Below are 15,309 nucleotides of genomic sequence, written 5' to 3'. Positions count from 1 at the left end.
AAATGCCAGATTACTAAAAATCCATGCATAGAAATAGAGAATGACACGGGGACAATTTTGTCCCCATCCCCACTGGAACTCAATTTCTCTGTCCCATTCCCATGAGTTGTCTCACTCTCGCTGTCCTTGCCCCAGCCCCATTCCTGTAAGTTCTTTCTGCCTTAACCGCACAAGCCTTGAACACTTATGATTTTAAAATGTTTGAGGCTTGTGGAGATGAGAACAGAGCTTGCAGGAATGGAGCAGGGACAGGAAAAGAACTCTCCAGGATGGGACGGGAAAATGAATTCCTGCGGGGATGAGGAAAATTTTGTCCCCATGTCATTCTCTACATAGAAACACCATGCTAATAATACCTCGTCTCCATCACACTTAGAGCATAGACCCTCAGAGAGTATAGAATAAGGTCCTGATTCTGTATAGGATGCCCAGTCTCCAGCAACCGCCTAAGTGGCTTTTGCGAATCACACACAGGCGTCCTATACAGAATCGCGTTAGTCTTAACCACCCTGATTCTCTAACCATCATCCATGTCACAGGTGCCATTTAGAGAATCACATTGCTGCTGAGCTGATTGCTGCAAGGGAATCTCCCTGCTGTGATCAGCTGAGCGGCAGCAGCAGGGAACCCCCGAACTCCACCTCAAGTCGGCTGGAAGGAGGGATGCCCACTCACTCCCACAGCCACCCCTGAACTCCCCTTCCCCACTGTCCGTGGCAGGAGGGAAGTCCACTCCTTCCTGCTGCAAACCCCAAAACAATCCCCGGCAGGAGGAATATTCAATCCCTCCTACTGGCACCCACCCCCCCAAACATCCCCAGCAGACAAGAAAGTTAACAGATATCCGAGTCTGTACCCAGAAGCCAAAACAAAGGGGCTGGGAAATTATCATGATCTGAAACTTGAGCAGTGAAAGACACATAAGCTGCAGAAAGATGTGTGCTACTGGGCCCATGGTCCTACCAACCTTTTGCCCCATGCAGCAACAGCAATTAGGGAGCATGGAAACAGACAGAACTTTATTTGTTTAGCTTCAACCCTTCAACTGTAAAGTCCTCCCCAAGATCCAAGTCCTCATCCGGAAAAAACTGATCAGCCATAAAAGAATCCTCGTCCCAAGATGCCCACAGCTGCTTGGACGACGGCTGAGGGAGTCGAACAGAGGCAGCTGAGGCAGGAGATTGAATGGGTGCAGCTGTGGAAAGAACACCCTCCCCAGAGGACCCCGCAACCCCTGGAATCAAAGCAGGTCTCCAAGCCGCCTGTAAATAAGTCTTGCACATGGCCAACATCAAATCAGGGGAAAAAACTCCCGGCAGATCATCTCTAATGATAGTGATATGAACAATGTACCATTTTCCAAATGCTCCAATTTTTCTCTTCCCTTGTTAATGGACATCCAACGCTTAGTTCAAATAATAAATACAAAAGGAGTAAAACCAGATATTTTTCCTCCATTCTTAATAAAGCATAATCACAAATAGTTTATCATTAGGAACACTACATAAACAATGGAAGGAATTTACAGTTCATCCTATCGTCAAAGATCACAAGGTAAAAGCAGCTGAGGGTATCCAATTTTTGACCAATTTCTAACATTCCTTTTCTGGCTAAGATAGTTGAGAAAATAGTTTTCAATCAATTATCAGAATTCATCAAAAAGACAAAGGCCCTTCACCCGAACCACATGAGTTTTAGGAAAACCCTACAGAATACTCATTAATAGGATTAACTACAACCATTCTTTACTACATTGATCATCATAATCAGTGCTAGTCGTTTCTCTTTATTTATCCTCAACATTTGATGCAATAGATCACGATCTGCTGCTTCATAGACGCCAATCAGTAATAATAATAATAACAATTTATATACCGCAGGACCATGAAGTTCTATGCGGTTTACAATGATTAGAAATGTTACAGATTGAATGGAATAAACAAAGTACAGACTTAGTGATTGAATCACTGATCAAGTGCTTCACTGTAATCTATGTTTATGTAATGATTAATTTTTGTTATGGAAATTTTTAGTTGTATGTATTAGTTATGGTTTATTGAGATTTGATTGTTTTATTATTATTAGAATTGTTATTATTGAGATGTTGATTGTTATAGTATTTTAGTAAAAAAAATTTAACTTTTGATCTTATTCTTTCCTTTCCTATTTTTAAATGGAGTTCTTTTCTTAATGAATGTGAACTATACATTGTAAACCGCCTGGATCCTTTTATGCGTATATAAAGTTTTTAATAAACAAACATAAATCCTACCATTCAGACCACTATTCTAAAGTAATTTTTCAGGGATATACTTCCGAGCGCTATCTGAACACATTTGGAATACCACAAGGCTCAATATTATCTACGTTATTCAACATCTTTTTAGCACCACTTTTGACACTCACACAATCAATCGGCTTCACTCCATACGCATATGCAGATGATATTCAACTTCAACCACTAGATCCAAATAATCAAAATGAGATAATCAGTATCAACCATAAAATAAAACAAATAGGTAAGTGGCTAGGTGAAAATATGCTAGCTTTAAATGTCACAAAATCTTCAACAATGGTATTTCCATGTAAAGATGGTATCTTCTTACAGATCTGTCTCAACAACTCTTCCTTTCAAATAGTTTCTTTCAAAACAGGAGGAAGGTCGTGGGCAAATAAGATGAGCTTCCTGCCAAAACTGAGGGAAGGACATCGATAAACTGACTCCAGAAAACAAATGTGGCACCAAATCCGACGGACCGCCGACAGCTGAGGAAATCCCAGTGTAGGCGGTAGAAGCCCAGGGCTCATCCCCAGCCGACGAGCAAAACATGCATGAAGGAGACCTCAGCATGCCAACACCCGAAGCCAGATCTCCCTTGAGGCAGTCGGAACATTTTGTGCACCCACAAGCCGCAACCAATGTATGGCGCCCACAGAAAATGCACTTTTTCTGCATTTTGAAGTGGTCATAATTAAAGCACCAAAACCCACGTACAACAGGGCTCTCTCTCTTCTTTATTTATTGTGTCTTGTAAGCTTTTTCAGTTTATTTCTTCTCATAGCTAACCAGCTGTATCAAGAAAAGGCAAACCCCATAGGCACTCTAAACTGTAGTCATAGCCAGAATCAGTGGTCAGGTGTACAGTTGATGCTCTTCTAAATTCAGAAAAAAACCTGGGGAGGTGGGGGAAATGGAGGGAGGAACTTGACCTTTCTGAGTGTAACACCCCCCGAGGTCGGTTGGACCCCCGAGAGGGTCCCCCAAGTTCAGTCCGGACAGACAAAGGGACAAGAAAGATTCACTAGCCAGATTCAACAGGCCTTAACAAACCTCAGCACAGACTGCACAAAACAGACCACTCCATCTGCTGGAGACTGAGAAAAGACTGATTGTAAGAGGGACTGTACAGCCCACTTGTACTGATGTCAAAAGTTAGTGTCTCAATCTCCACCTTCTGGCAGAGGAGCGTAAACCCATCTGTTTCTGTGCTGGTTTGGAAGGACAATAAAGAATATATATTTTTCATGTCTTGCCCTTAGCCAGGGTCAATGTCACAACAGGACTACTGCAATTCACTATATGCAGGCTTAGGTGCCACATAATTACACAGACTGTAGCTAATACAAAACACCGCAATCAGATTTATTTTCTGCTTAAAAAATATGATGCAATATCTGACCAACTTAAGCTACACTGGCTACCCATAGAACCCAGAATCTACTTCAAAATGTCCTGCATAATGTACCAGATATATTTATCAAATTCAGCAAATGCAATTGCTCATCTCTTCTCCGAGCTCCAGTTCACATCTGCCAGAATTTTCAACACCTCCAAGATGATTCTCCCCTCACAAAAGGTGTCAGGTATAAATGCATATTCAACACATTGTTTACCTACGTCACAATAAAAAACTGGAACAACCTCCCCACAGACACTAGATCTGAACCTAACTACGTGAGTTTTAGAAGAAAATTTAAAACATTTTCTCTACAAAAGATACCTATCAGCAGGATGATCCTTACAGACTCCCCAGAACTAACCAAGCTCATACTGCCATAAACTTACCTACATCGACTGTTCTGTATAATCCCCAAATAGTTCCTTACCTGTTGATTGCTGCAATATCTACTCTGTAAACTCCCATCACCTGTATCAGGTCATGTTTTGTATGCTTTTCTCTTCATTGAAATCCGCTGCCGCAGCTACTCTATAAGCTCCCCATGTTTGTATGAGCTTTTATGTAAATCGCCTTGAACTTTTATAGGCATAGAGTGATCCACAAATCCTAGATTAAATCAGATTAGATGTTTCACAAACTGAAGCCCTAAGCAGAAATTTGGGAGAGGGCCCAAAATCCACCAATAGGCTGTGTCTCCTTCATCTTTAGGCAGGCTTGGGAAAGAACCTGCACTCAAGTCTCTATAAAATATAATGTTCAGTAGACTATTACCATGTGCATTGAAATTTCATTTTTTTCTTTGATTTTTATCTGTTTTTAAAAAGAAAAGAAGGAGGTACAAAAATCAACAGACCAGATTCATAGCATTAATGGATGGTGATTTCCATCTTACCTCTGATGGCTTCTCTATAGCAGGTGTTGGAGGTCGAGGAATAGGTTTTTCAATCATCTGAAGCAAGGTAATGGGTTCCTTTGGTTGCTGAATTTTTGTCCTTTTCTCCTTTAGGGCCTGCAAGGCAATTAGAAAATTTTTGTACGTTTTGTACTTGTCAGCTTTAGTTTCATTGATCTGAAGGTTCTGCATAAGCTATTTCTTAAGTTGACAAAACAGGGATTATACATTACATTACATTAGTGATTTCTATTCCGCCAATACCTTGCAGTTCAAGGTGGATTACAAAAGAAGTTATCTGGCCATTTCCAGAGGAATTGAATAGTAGAGTGAATTGCTACAGAGAATTGGGATTAGGGATTAGTCTTGCGGTGTTAGTTTGTCTTCAAGGATGTCTTCAATAGGATGGTTTTTATTTCTTTTCTAAACGATTTGTAGTCTGTAGTCATTATCAGTAAATTGGAGAGTTGGTAGCCTAGTTTTGCTGCTTGAGTGGCTAGAAGGCCGTCGTACAGTTTTTTTCGTTTGACGTCTCTGATTGGGGGGTGAGTGAACGGTTTGTGCGTTTGGATTAGGCAGTTGTTTAGGTAGGCTGGGCTGTCTCCGTTTATGGTTTTAAATAGTAGGCAGTAGAATTTGAATTTTACTCTTGCTTGTATTGGGAGCCAGTGTGAATCTAGGTACGCAACCGTGATGTTTTATAAAATTGGTGAGATATTGGGGTAATTTTCAAATTGCTTGCATTGGAACGAAGTCCACTTTTCTACCTGTGGTGTTTATATATATTTTGAAAGCGAAAGTATTCATGTATTTTCACTTTGAAAATTGCCTTGGGAACAAAATATCTTCAGATATTTGTACCTGCTTTTTCTGCAAATAATGCAATAATTATTTTCTATGAAAATAATGCATAAATTTTGAAAATGCATCCTATGCATGTAATTATATTTACAATTAAACCGTAGTATCAGATTTTAATATTTATCCCCTAAAAGCCACTTTTCTAAAACAAGCACTCAGCCATTTGCCATTCACTTTCTTTTTTTTTAATAATCTTTATTCATTTTAAAACACTTTCAATAAGTGGAAACAACATAGATTATACATTTAACATTTTAGACATCACTTATGATTTACAAGATTCATACAGATCATTACCCTCCCCACCCATCTTAATCTTTTATCATTAAAGTAATTATAAAATTTTTCATATGTTCCAAGATATATTATACATATTTTAAACATAAATTATACATATGATTAATCAAACTTATTTATCCACTCACTTTCATTTCAGTTTAATGTTTCATAAAAATGCAACAGATCAACGTTTCTGAACTTCCGATATGTGTACCCTAGGGGGTACGCGGACCGCCTGTTGAGGGCACGGAGGCTGCCCGCCGATTCCTCCCTGTCACCCCCTGCCAGCTCCATTTAATTATCCCCCACCGTCGTCCTAACTCTGGGAAGGATAAGGCGCATGCAGCAATTGCATGCCACCGGCTCACAAGCCTTCCCCAAGCAGATTGGCTTGCCCCGGGGGGGGGGGGGGGAGGTTTGTGGGCCGGCGGTGTGCAATCGATGCACACACCTTGCCCTTCCCTTCCCGGAGTTGTGGCAGCGGGGGATAATTAAATGGAGCTGGCGGGTTGCGGCAGCAGCAGGGGATAATTAAATGGAGCTGGCAGATGCTGGGGGCGGCGGTGGACCAGGGGTGAGGAGGAATCAGCGGCGAGTTGGCTTGGGGGCAGGCAGGCTTCTGCGTGGGTCGGCTTTGCGGGAGGGAGGGAGGAAAGGGATGGGACGCAACCAGAGATTCAAGAAATCACCAGACAACGAAGGTAGGAAAAATGTCTATTTTTCTATAGTTATTACTGAGGTGACATTGCATATTTTAAAGTCATCTGCCTTGACCTATTTGAAACTCCCCCGAATAGAAATGATAACATTTTCTCTGCGTACAGTGTGATTTGTGTTTTTATAATTTTGTGGTTACCATTATCTATATATATAAAATCGGATGTATGTATGTATGTGCCGCGATCACGCAAAAACGGCTTGACCGATTTGAACGAAACTTGGTATGCAGATCCCTCACTACCCGGGATGATATGTTCTGGGGGTCTCGCGGCCCACCTGCACACGTGGGCGGAGCTACAAACAGATAATCAGATTTCACCCATTCATGTCAATGGAAAAAATGTAAAACAGCTGCCAACGCAAAAACGGCTTGCCCAATTTGAACGAAACTTGGTATGCAGATCCCTCACTACCTGGGGTGATATGTTCTGGGGGTCTCACGGCCCACCTGCACATGTGGGCGGAGCTACAAACATAAAATCAGATTTCACCCATTCATGTCAATGGAAAAAATGTAAAACAGCTGCCAACGCAAAAACGGCTTGCCCAATTTGAACGAAACTTGGTATGCAGATCCCTCACTACCTGGGGTGATATGTTCTGGGGGTTTCGCGGCCAACCTGCACACCTGGGCGGAGCTACAAACAGAAAATCAGATTTCACCCATTCATGTCAATGGAAAAAATGTAAAAAGCTGTGGGACCGATTTGAACTAAACTTGGTATGCTGATCCCTCACTACCTGGGGTGATATGTTCTGGGGGTCTCGCGGCCCACCTGCACACGTGGGCGGAGCTACAAACAGAAAATCAGATTTCACCCATTCATGTCAATGGAAAAAATGTAAAAAGCTGCCAACGCAAAAACGGCTTGCCCGATTTGAACGAAACTTTGTATGCAGATCCCTCACTACCTGGGGTGATATGTTCTGGGGGTCTCGCGGCCCACCTGCACACGTGGGCGGAGCTACAAACAGAAAATCAGATTTCACCCATTCATGTCAATGGAAAAAATGTAAAAAGCTGCCAACGCAAAAACGGCTTGCCCGATTTGAACGAAACTTTGTATGCAGATCCCTCACTACCTGGGGTGATATGTTCTGGGGGTCTCGCGGCCCACCTGCACACGTGGGCGGAGCTACAAACAGAAAATCAGATTTCACCCATTCATGTCAATGGAAAAAATGTAAAAAGCTGCCATTCTCACAGTAATTCAAAAACGGCTTGACCGATTTGAACGAAACTTGGTATGCAGATCCCTCACTACCTGGGGTGATATGTTCTGGGGGTCTCGCGGCCCACAACTCTATGTTGCTTGCTCAAGGGTGGGTTCATCCAAGAATTTATATGTTCTTGCTCCTGGAGGTGAAACTAAAATTGTTGTTTATAATCAAGTTTTGTGTTAGTTGTATTGTATTCATTTTGTCAAATATTTCACATTATAATTTGAATATATGTGTGTGTGTGTATGTATGTATGTTCCAGCATAACTCTTCAATGCATGGACAGATTTCAACCAAACTTGACATACACATTACTTACTATCTGAGGACAAACACTGTGGGGGTGGGAAGGGGGGATATGTAAAAATGATTGAAAATGACAGATTTTAGTATCTACCCCATAGTGTTTTCGGGCTCACACATGAATACTCAGCATAACTCTGAAACGCATGGAGAGATTTCAACCAAACTTGGTACACATATGACTTACTATCTGGGGAAAAATATTGTGCAGGTGGGACGGAGTAAAATACTGTGGGGGTGGGAAGGGGGTGATATGTTAAAATTATCAAAAGCGACAGATATTAATGTCCAACCCATAGTTTTCCGGCTCGCAGAGATGAATACTGACACTCCCGATGCCGTTAAAAGTCTAAGTTCAGCCCCATAGAGAGGGACATTCCTTTGGGACATGTGGAGGGTAGGGGGTTGGGACATGGGGGTGGGGCATATGGGACATGTGGGGGGGTGTGTAACGTGGGGGGTGGGACATGTGGGACATAGGGGGGTGGGAAATGTAGGGGGTTGGACATTTTGGGATAAATAAATATCCGGGCAACGCCGGGTAATCAGCTAGTGTATTAATAAGATTATATTGTGTGTATATGAAAAATGGATGGAAGAAATTGCATTACAATTAGTACTATTATTATGGGGGTGGAGTCAGGGGCAGAGCTTGGGCGGGGGGTACTTGTTAGGCTTGGGGGTACTTGGCTTGAAAAGGTTGAGAAACACAATAATAGATTCAACAGATATGGATTTTAAACAGTGACAAAACATCCAAGCAAGCCAAAACACCTGGTCAAAACTGGATCCTGTTTTAACATACTGATCTAGTAGTCATTCTTCTGCTATAAAAGACGATTGTAATTTTGTTGGGAGCAGGGGTATTAGTTTCTCCCTGTGTGAATATATATTGTACTTTATGTAAATTCAGGGATTATTTAATGATCTCCTAGGCAATTCCTGGGATCAGCCATATAAAGAGTTGAAAGTGTCATCACTCACATCATTGTCTAACTATTATAAAGCAGTGCTTCTCAACCAAGTCTTGGGACTGGGACACAGCCAGTTAGTCAGGTTTTCAAAATATCCACAATGAAAATACATAAGATAGATTTGCATACTTTGATAAGATAGATTTGTATATTTATTGTGGATATCCTGAAAATCTGACTGGCTAGGTGTGTCCCAAGGAGTGAGTTGAGGACCATGGTTAGAGTATGTGTTTGCTGCTAAGAGGCTGGGGGGAGGGTAATATCTGCAAAGTTAATCATTTTATTGAAAAGTACTACTGCTTGTCTTGGGTAGATCTAACTTTTTGCTGTTTACTTAGCATTATATTTATGTTTATTAAAACCTTGATAAACCATTTGAACTGGCATGCAAATCACAGTGGTGTACACAACCCAATAAAATCTATTAATGTAGGGTTTTTCGGGAAGGTATTTTGGAAGTGTTAATGCAAAGTATATTACACTGAATGCTTTGGGGGAGGGGGTGTTGGTTTATTGTGAGATGTGGGTTTATTTTGTTGGGGGAACTGTGGGGTGGGCAAGGGGGGGTAGTATCTGCTGTTCTTGGTAACTGTGGGGTGTGTTTCTTGTTTGTAATTGGCTTCCTTTGTTTGTTATAACCTAATAAAAAGATTTGAACCATAATGTAGGGTTACCAGATTTCCTCACTAAAAAAAGAGGAAATGTGGCCCGGCCCTATTCTGCCTTCAGTCACACCCCATTCTGCCTCCAGCTCCGCCCCAACCCCGTCCCACATGAAGCTCATCTAAATGAACTCAAACATGAAATTGCTGACCTTCTGTTAGTGATCTGTAACCTGTCACTAAAATTGTCTGTAGTACCTGAAGATTGGAGGGTGGCCAATTTTTAAAAAGGGCTCCAGGGCAGATCTGGGAAATTACAGACCGGTAAGCCTAACTTCAGTACTGGGCAAAATGGTAGAAACTCACATAAAAAATAAAATTGTGGAACACGTAGACAAACATGATTTAATGAGATGGAGTCAACATGGGTTTAGCCAAGGGAGATCTTGCCTCACACCAATTTGCTTTGAAGGTGTGAATAAACATGTGGATAAAGGGAGCTGGTTGATATAGTGCAGTGGTCTCAAACCCGCAACCCAGGGGCCACATGTGGCCTGACAGGTATTATTTTGCAGCCCACGGTCTGTTCAAGTGCTGCCCGCTCTTTGCAGTATCCTCCGGCTTCCCCCTGGCCTCCCGCTCTTACCTTCAGATAATTATTGCAGCCTGCAGAGAGGATTTCTGATGTTGTAGCGATCCTTGCAGGATGCTGTCGTCTTCAGCAGCACGTTCCCTCTGCCTCAATCCTGCCCCTGACGTCAGAGGAGGGGCGGGACTACATCAGAGGGAACGTGCTGCAGAGGCCGATGGCAGCCTGAAAGGAACACTATAGCACCAGCGATCCTTTCTGCAGGCTGTGGTAATTAGCTGAAACTAAGAGCGGGAGGTCAGGGGGGAAGCTGGAGGATGCTGCAAAGAAGGAGGGAATATGCAGGCCTTCGGGGGGGGGGGGGAAGATTTATAGACTATAAAGAGTTTTACCTCATGCAAAATTGTCATTTCTTTAATAAGACATTAACTATTTTTTTCTGCAGCCCTCCAATACCTACAAATCCAAAATGGGGCCCTGCAAAAGGTTTTAGTTTGAGACCACTGATATAGTGTATCTAGATTTTCAGAAAGCTTTTGATAAAGTTCCTCACGAAAGGCTCCTGAGAAAACTAAAGTGTCATGGGATAGGTGGCAAAGTTCAGTTATGGATTAGGAATTGGTTATCGGATAGAAAACAGAGGGTAGGGTTAAATGGTCATTTTTCTCAATGGAAGAGAGTAAATAGTGGAGTGCTGCAGGGGTCTGTACTGGGACCGGTGCTATTTAACTTATTTATAAATGATCTGGACAAATGCAAAGTGATACACATTGGGAAGAATAACCTGAATCAGAGTTACCAGATGCTAGGGTCCACCTTGGGGGTTAGCGCCCAAGAAAAGGATCTGGGTATCATCGTAGACAATATGATGAAACCTTCCGTCCAATGTGTGGCGGCAGCCAAAAAAGCAAACAGGATGCTAGGAATTTTTTTTTTTTTTTTTAATAATCTTTATTCATTTTAAAACACTTTCAATAAGTGGAAACAACATCTTTAGACATGTCTTATGATTTTACAAGATTCATACAGATCATTACCCTCCCCACCCATCTTAATCTTTTATCATTAAAGTAATTATAAAATTTTTCATATGTTCCAAGATATATTATACATATTTTAAACATAAATTATACATATGATTAATCAAACTTATTTATCAAACCTCAAAAAAAAACAACCCAACCCATCCTTCCCTTCTATTATCATCTAGATAAATAATTAAAAGACCTTATAATCCTCCCCCCTCCCTGGATGTGCATTTTATCTAACAACAAAATCACAACTATAATAATTCTACAAAAGACGACAATGAGCCCCAAATTTAAAGTTTTTTTGTTTTCCCTAACAAATCAGTGTTCATTTTCTCATATTTATAAATTAGACATAAACTTACCCACCAAAATATAAAGTTGAGACGATCCCAGCTGTACTAGTCATAATTAATAAGAGACGTCTTTTATATTTATCTAGGGGATCCTTGATATGTAAAATGGTACCACAAATTACTATTTCATAAGTTAACGGAATCTCAGATTTTAAAATATTATTAATGTGTCCCCAAATTGATTTCCAGAAAATCAGTATCTTAGGGCAATAAAACAGTAAATGATCTAATGTTCCTATGTCTAGATGACAGTGCCAGCATCTATTAGATCTAGAGTTATCTAACTTATTCAATCTAATTGGGGTCCAAAAAGAACGATGTAACAAAAAGAACCAAGTTTGTTTCATAGATGCTGATGCTGTACATCTCATCCTCCAAGACCAAATACGTGGCCATTGGGATGCAGAAATATAATAAGAATAAGAATTTTATTTTTGTATACCGCCATACCCAGGGAGTTCTAGGAGGTTCACAGCAGTTAGATGAAATACAAACAATGCAATTGAGAATGAAAAAAAAAAAAAAAAAGCTAGGAATTACAGTGGTACCTTGGATTACGAGCATAATCCGTTCCAGGAGCATGCTCGTAATCCAAAATGCTCGTATATCAAAGCAAGTTTCCCCATAGGAAGTAAGGGAAACTTGCTTTGATATATTCCCACCCCCCACCTTCCCCCCCATGAGGCCAGTAGCGCTGCTCCCCCCCCCCCACGAGAACCAGCATTGCTCCCCCCGAAGGCCCCCCTCACGAACCGGCACCCTCCCCCCGTGATCCGGCACCCCCCCCGCCGCCATCGAGCACCCCCTCCCCCCGGCCGCCATCGGGCACCCCCCCCGCTGCAACCTGAGATCCCCCAACCCACCCAAACCCTCTTCTTACTTCCAGTGTAGCCTCCGCATCGGCACCAGCATGTCCTGTGCCTGAAAATCTGCTTCCTGTGCCGGGCCTTGAGCATGCGCGCATGCTCAAGGCCTGAGAGTTCACATTGAACGTTGAACGTGAACTCTCAGGCCTTGAGCATGCGCACATGCTCAAGGCCCGGCATAGGAAGCAGATTTTCTGGCACAGGACATGCTGGTGCCGGTGCTGATGCCGATGCGGAGGCTACACTGGAAGTAAGAAGAGGGTTCGGGTGGGTTGCGGCGGAGGGGTTGCGGCGGAGGGGTGCCCGATGGCGGCGAGGGGGGGTGCCAGATCACCGGGGGGGGGGGGGTGGAAGGTGCCGGTTCGCGGTGGGGGGGGGGGGCCCTCATACAGCGAGGCAAGCTCGGTTTACGAGGCACCAAGTTTGCGAATGTTTTGCTTGTCTTGCAAAACATTCGCAAACCGGTGCACTCATAAACCGAGTTACCACTGTATTAAAAAAGGGATGGTTAACCAAGACTAAGAATGTTATAATGCTCCTGTATCGCTCCATGGTGTGATCTCATTTGGAGTATTGCGTACAATTCTGGTCTCCTTATCTTAAGAAAGATATAGAGGCACTAGAAAAGATTCAAAGAGCGACCAAGATGGTAAAGGGGATGAAACTCCTCTCGTATGAGGAAAGACTAAAATGGTTAGGGCTCTTCAGCTTGGAAAAGAGACTGCTGAGAGGAGATATGACTAAAGTCTACAAAATCCTGAGTGGAGTAGAATGGGTACAAGTGGATCAATTTTTCACTCTGTCAAAAATTACAAAGACTAGGAAACACTCGATGAAGTTACAGGGAAATACTTTTTAAACCAACAGAAAGAAAATTTTTTCACTTGGAGAATGGTTAAGCTCTGGAACGCATTGCCAGAGGATGTGTTAAGAGCGGATAGTGTAGCTGTTCTTAAGAAAAATTTGGACAAGTTCCTGGAGGAAAAGTTCATAGTCTGTTATTGAGAAAGACATAAGGGAAGCCACTGCTTGCCCTGTATCGGTAGCATGGAATATTGCTACTCCTTGAGTTTTGGCTAGGTACTAGTGACCTGAATAGGCCACTGTGATCACAGGCTACTGGGCTTGATGGACCATTGGTCTGACCCAGTAAGGATATTCTTATGTTCTTCCCCAAGCTCAGGGCCTTTGGAGGGCCTCAAAGCAAGCGCAGTTGTGATGTAATGATGTTACACGCATGTGTCATTGCATTGTATTCACACATGCTCAGAGTCCCTCCAGATGTGGACCCGAGCTCAAGGCTTTCCAAAACCCGGACAAACTGCTGGGTTTTGGAAATCTGTCCAGACACCTGGACAGTCCTCTAAAAAGAGTACATGTCTGGGTTTTCCTAGACATCTGGTAACCCTATATTAATGGAACAAAAAAATAAAAGAACTACCATTTAAATCAGGAAAGCAGCAAATACATATAGTAATCAGGACCAACTTAACCCCTTCAGAACAACAGTAACCCTTTATATGCTTTAGTACAAAAACGTATCTTCAATAGTGATTTAAATGCATTAGTGAAGACAGCCAGACCTATCAAAATGTCCTATAGCATTAAAGCCTCAACTGAGACACAGTCTGTTCTGCACTGCTGACAGATTGATTCAAGGCTTAAACATTTAAGGTAGGGTTACCAGACATCTGGGAAAACCCAAACATGTCCCCTTTTTAGAGGACTGTCTGGGCACCAAAATTTTTTTTTTTTTTTTTTTACATGGGGGATTCTATTCGGGTTTAGCTGGCTCTGCTGACTCCCCTACTTACCTCCTCCCTGGGCCTGGCTATTGTAATTTAATCTTCAGGCAGCCAGCAGCAGCAACAAGGTGAGCCTGCTGCCGCTGGTCTATCCTGGAAACTACCTCTCTGCAGTGACTTCCTGTTCCCGCGTAGGTGGGACCTGCAGAGGCGGCTTCCAGGGCAGGCCAGTGGCAGCGAAATGGGATGCTTTATTGCGGCTGTTTAAGAGCCGCCAGTTCAGTGCAGGCCTTTCACTGCTACCATTTAAGAGCCACTATTTCAACACAACCTTTTCATCATGGGACAAGTTCAGCATAGCCTATGCTGAATTGAGGTGGAGTGCTAATTGGGGGTGTGTGTGTCTGGATCGAGGAGGAGTGCTGATCGGGTGGCCTGGGGGTCTTTGGATCGAGGTGAAGTGCTAATTCGGGGATGTGGGGATCATTGCCATGTGCCAAATGCTGGATTGAAGTGGAGCGCTGATGGTGTGGTGTGGGCTGCACTGAATTCATTCCGTGATGAAAGAGCCACACTGACTAGTCCCACGCTGAAAATGTGGGTCTTAATTGGCAGCGATGAAAGGCCCATGTTGAACTGGTGGCTCTTAAATGGCTGCGATGATCATCCTAGACCTGGGAGAGGAGGGTTAGTGGAAGGGAGAAAGAGAAGCACTAAAAGGGTACAGAGGATGGGAAGGGGGACCAAGGGAATGGGTGGAATGTGGGCGGGGGTCATATGTCCTCTTTTTTTGTCTTCACAAATATAGCAAATCTAGTTTAAGGTAGGGTTACCCGACGTCCGGATTTCCCCGGACATGTCCTCCTTTTGAGGACCTCCTTGCAGTTCAAAATTTCTAGCTGGATCAGGTCTTACAGGGCTTTTGCCTACTCCTTGTCTCAGATTTTTAAAAATCCTTGCAAATAAAACCTAAAGAAAAGAATTGTGCATCAGTGTTTAGTTACTATTCCTTACCTTGTAAACCTGTTCCAGTTCCAGTTCTAGCCTGGCTGCTCTAAGAACATACCCATCTTTAGTTTTGGCTTTGCATTTTGGAGCTCTGATTCGAGGATGTTTAACAAAATCTGGAAGGTATGCTTCCAGATCCAATAATCCTGAAGAAGAGAAAATTCTATTGAACACTTAATTTTTAA

General features: G+C 42.6%; 1 protein-coding gene across 3 annotated transcripts in view; it reads right to left on the bottom strand.

Moving 5' to 3' along the window:
• Positions 1–15,309, bottom strand: part of CFAP91 (cilia and flagella associated protein 91) — a 174,408-nt gene that overhangs the window by 60,935 nt on the left and 98,164 nt on the right. For all 3 annotated transcript variants that reach the window (XM_033941433.1, XM_033941432.1, XM_033941434.1), the window contains exons 10-11: positions 15,131–15,270; positions 4,573–4,689 (exon numbers count right to left, since the gene is read on the bottom strand). In XM_033941433.1, coding sequence (XP_033797324.1) covers positions 4,573–4,689; positions 15,131–15,270 — 257 coding nt within the window. The remainder of the gene's footprint in view (positions 1–4,572; positions 4,690–15,130; positions 15,271–15,309) is intronic.

This window comes from Geotrypetes seraphini, chromosome 4 (genome assembly GCF_902459505.1).
Source record: "Geotrypetes seraphini chromosome 4, aGeoSer1.1, whole genome shotgun sequence".
In the NCBI taxonomy this organism is placed as follows: domain Eukaryota; kingdom Metazoa; phylum Chordata; class Amphibia; order Gymnophiona; family Dermophiidae; genus Geotrypetes; species Geotrypetes seraphini.
This window is presented reverse-complemented; position numbering and strand designations above follow the sequence as displayed.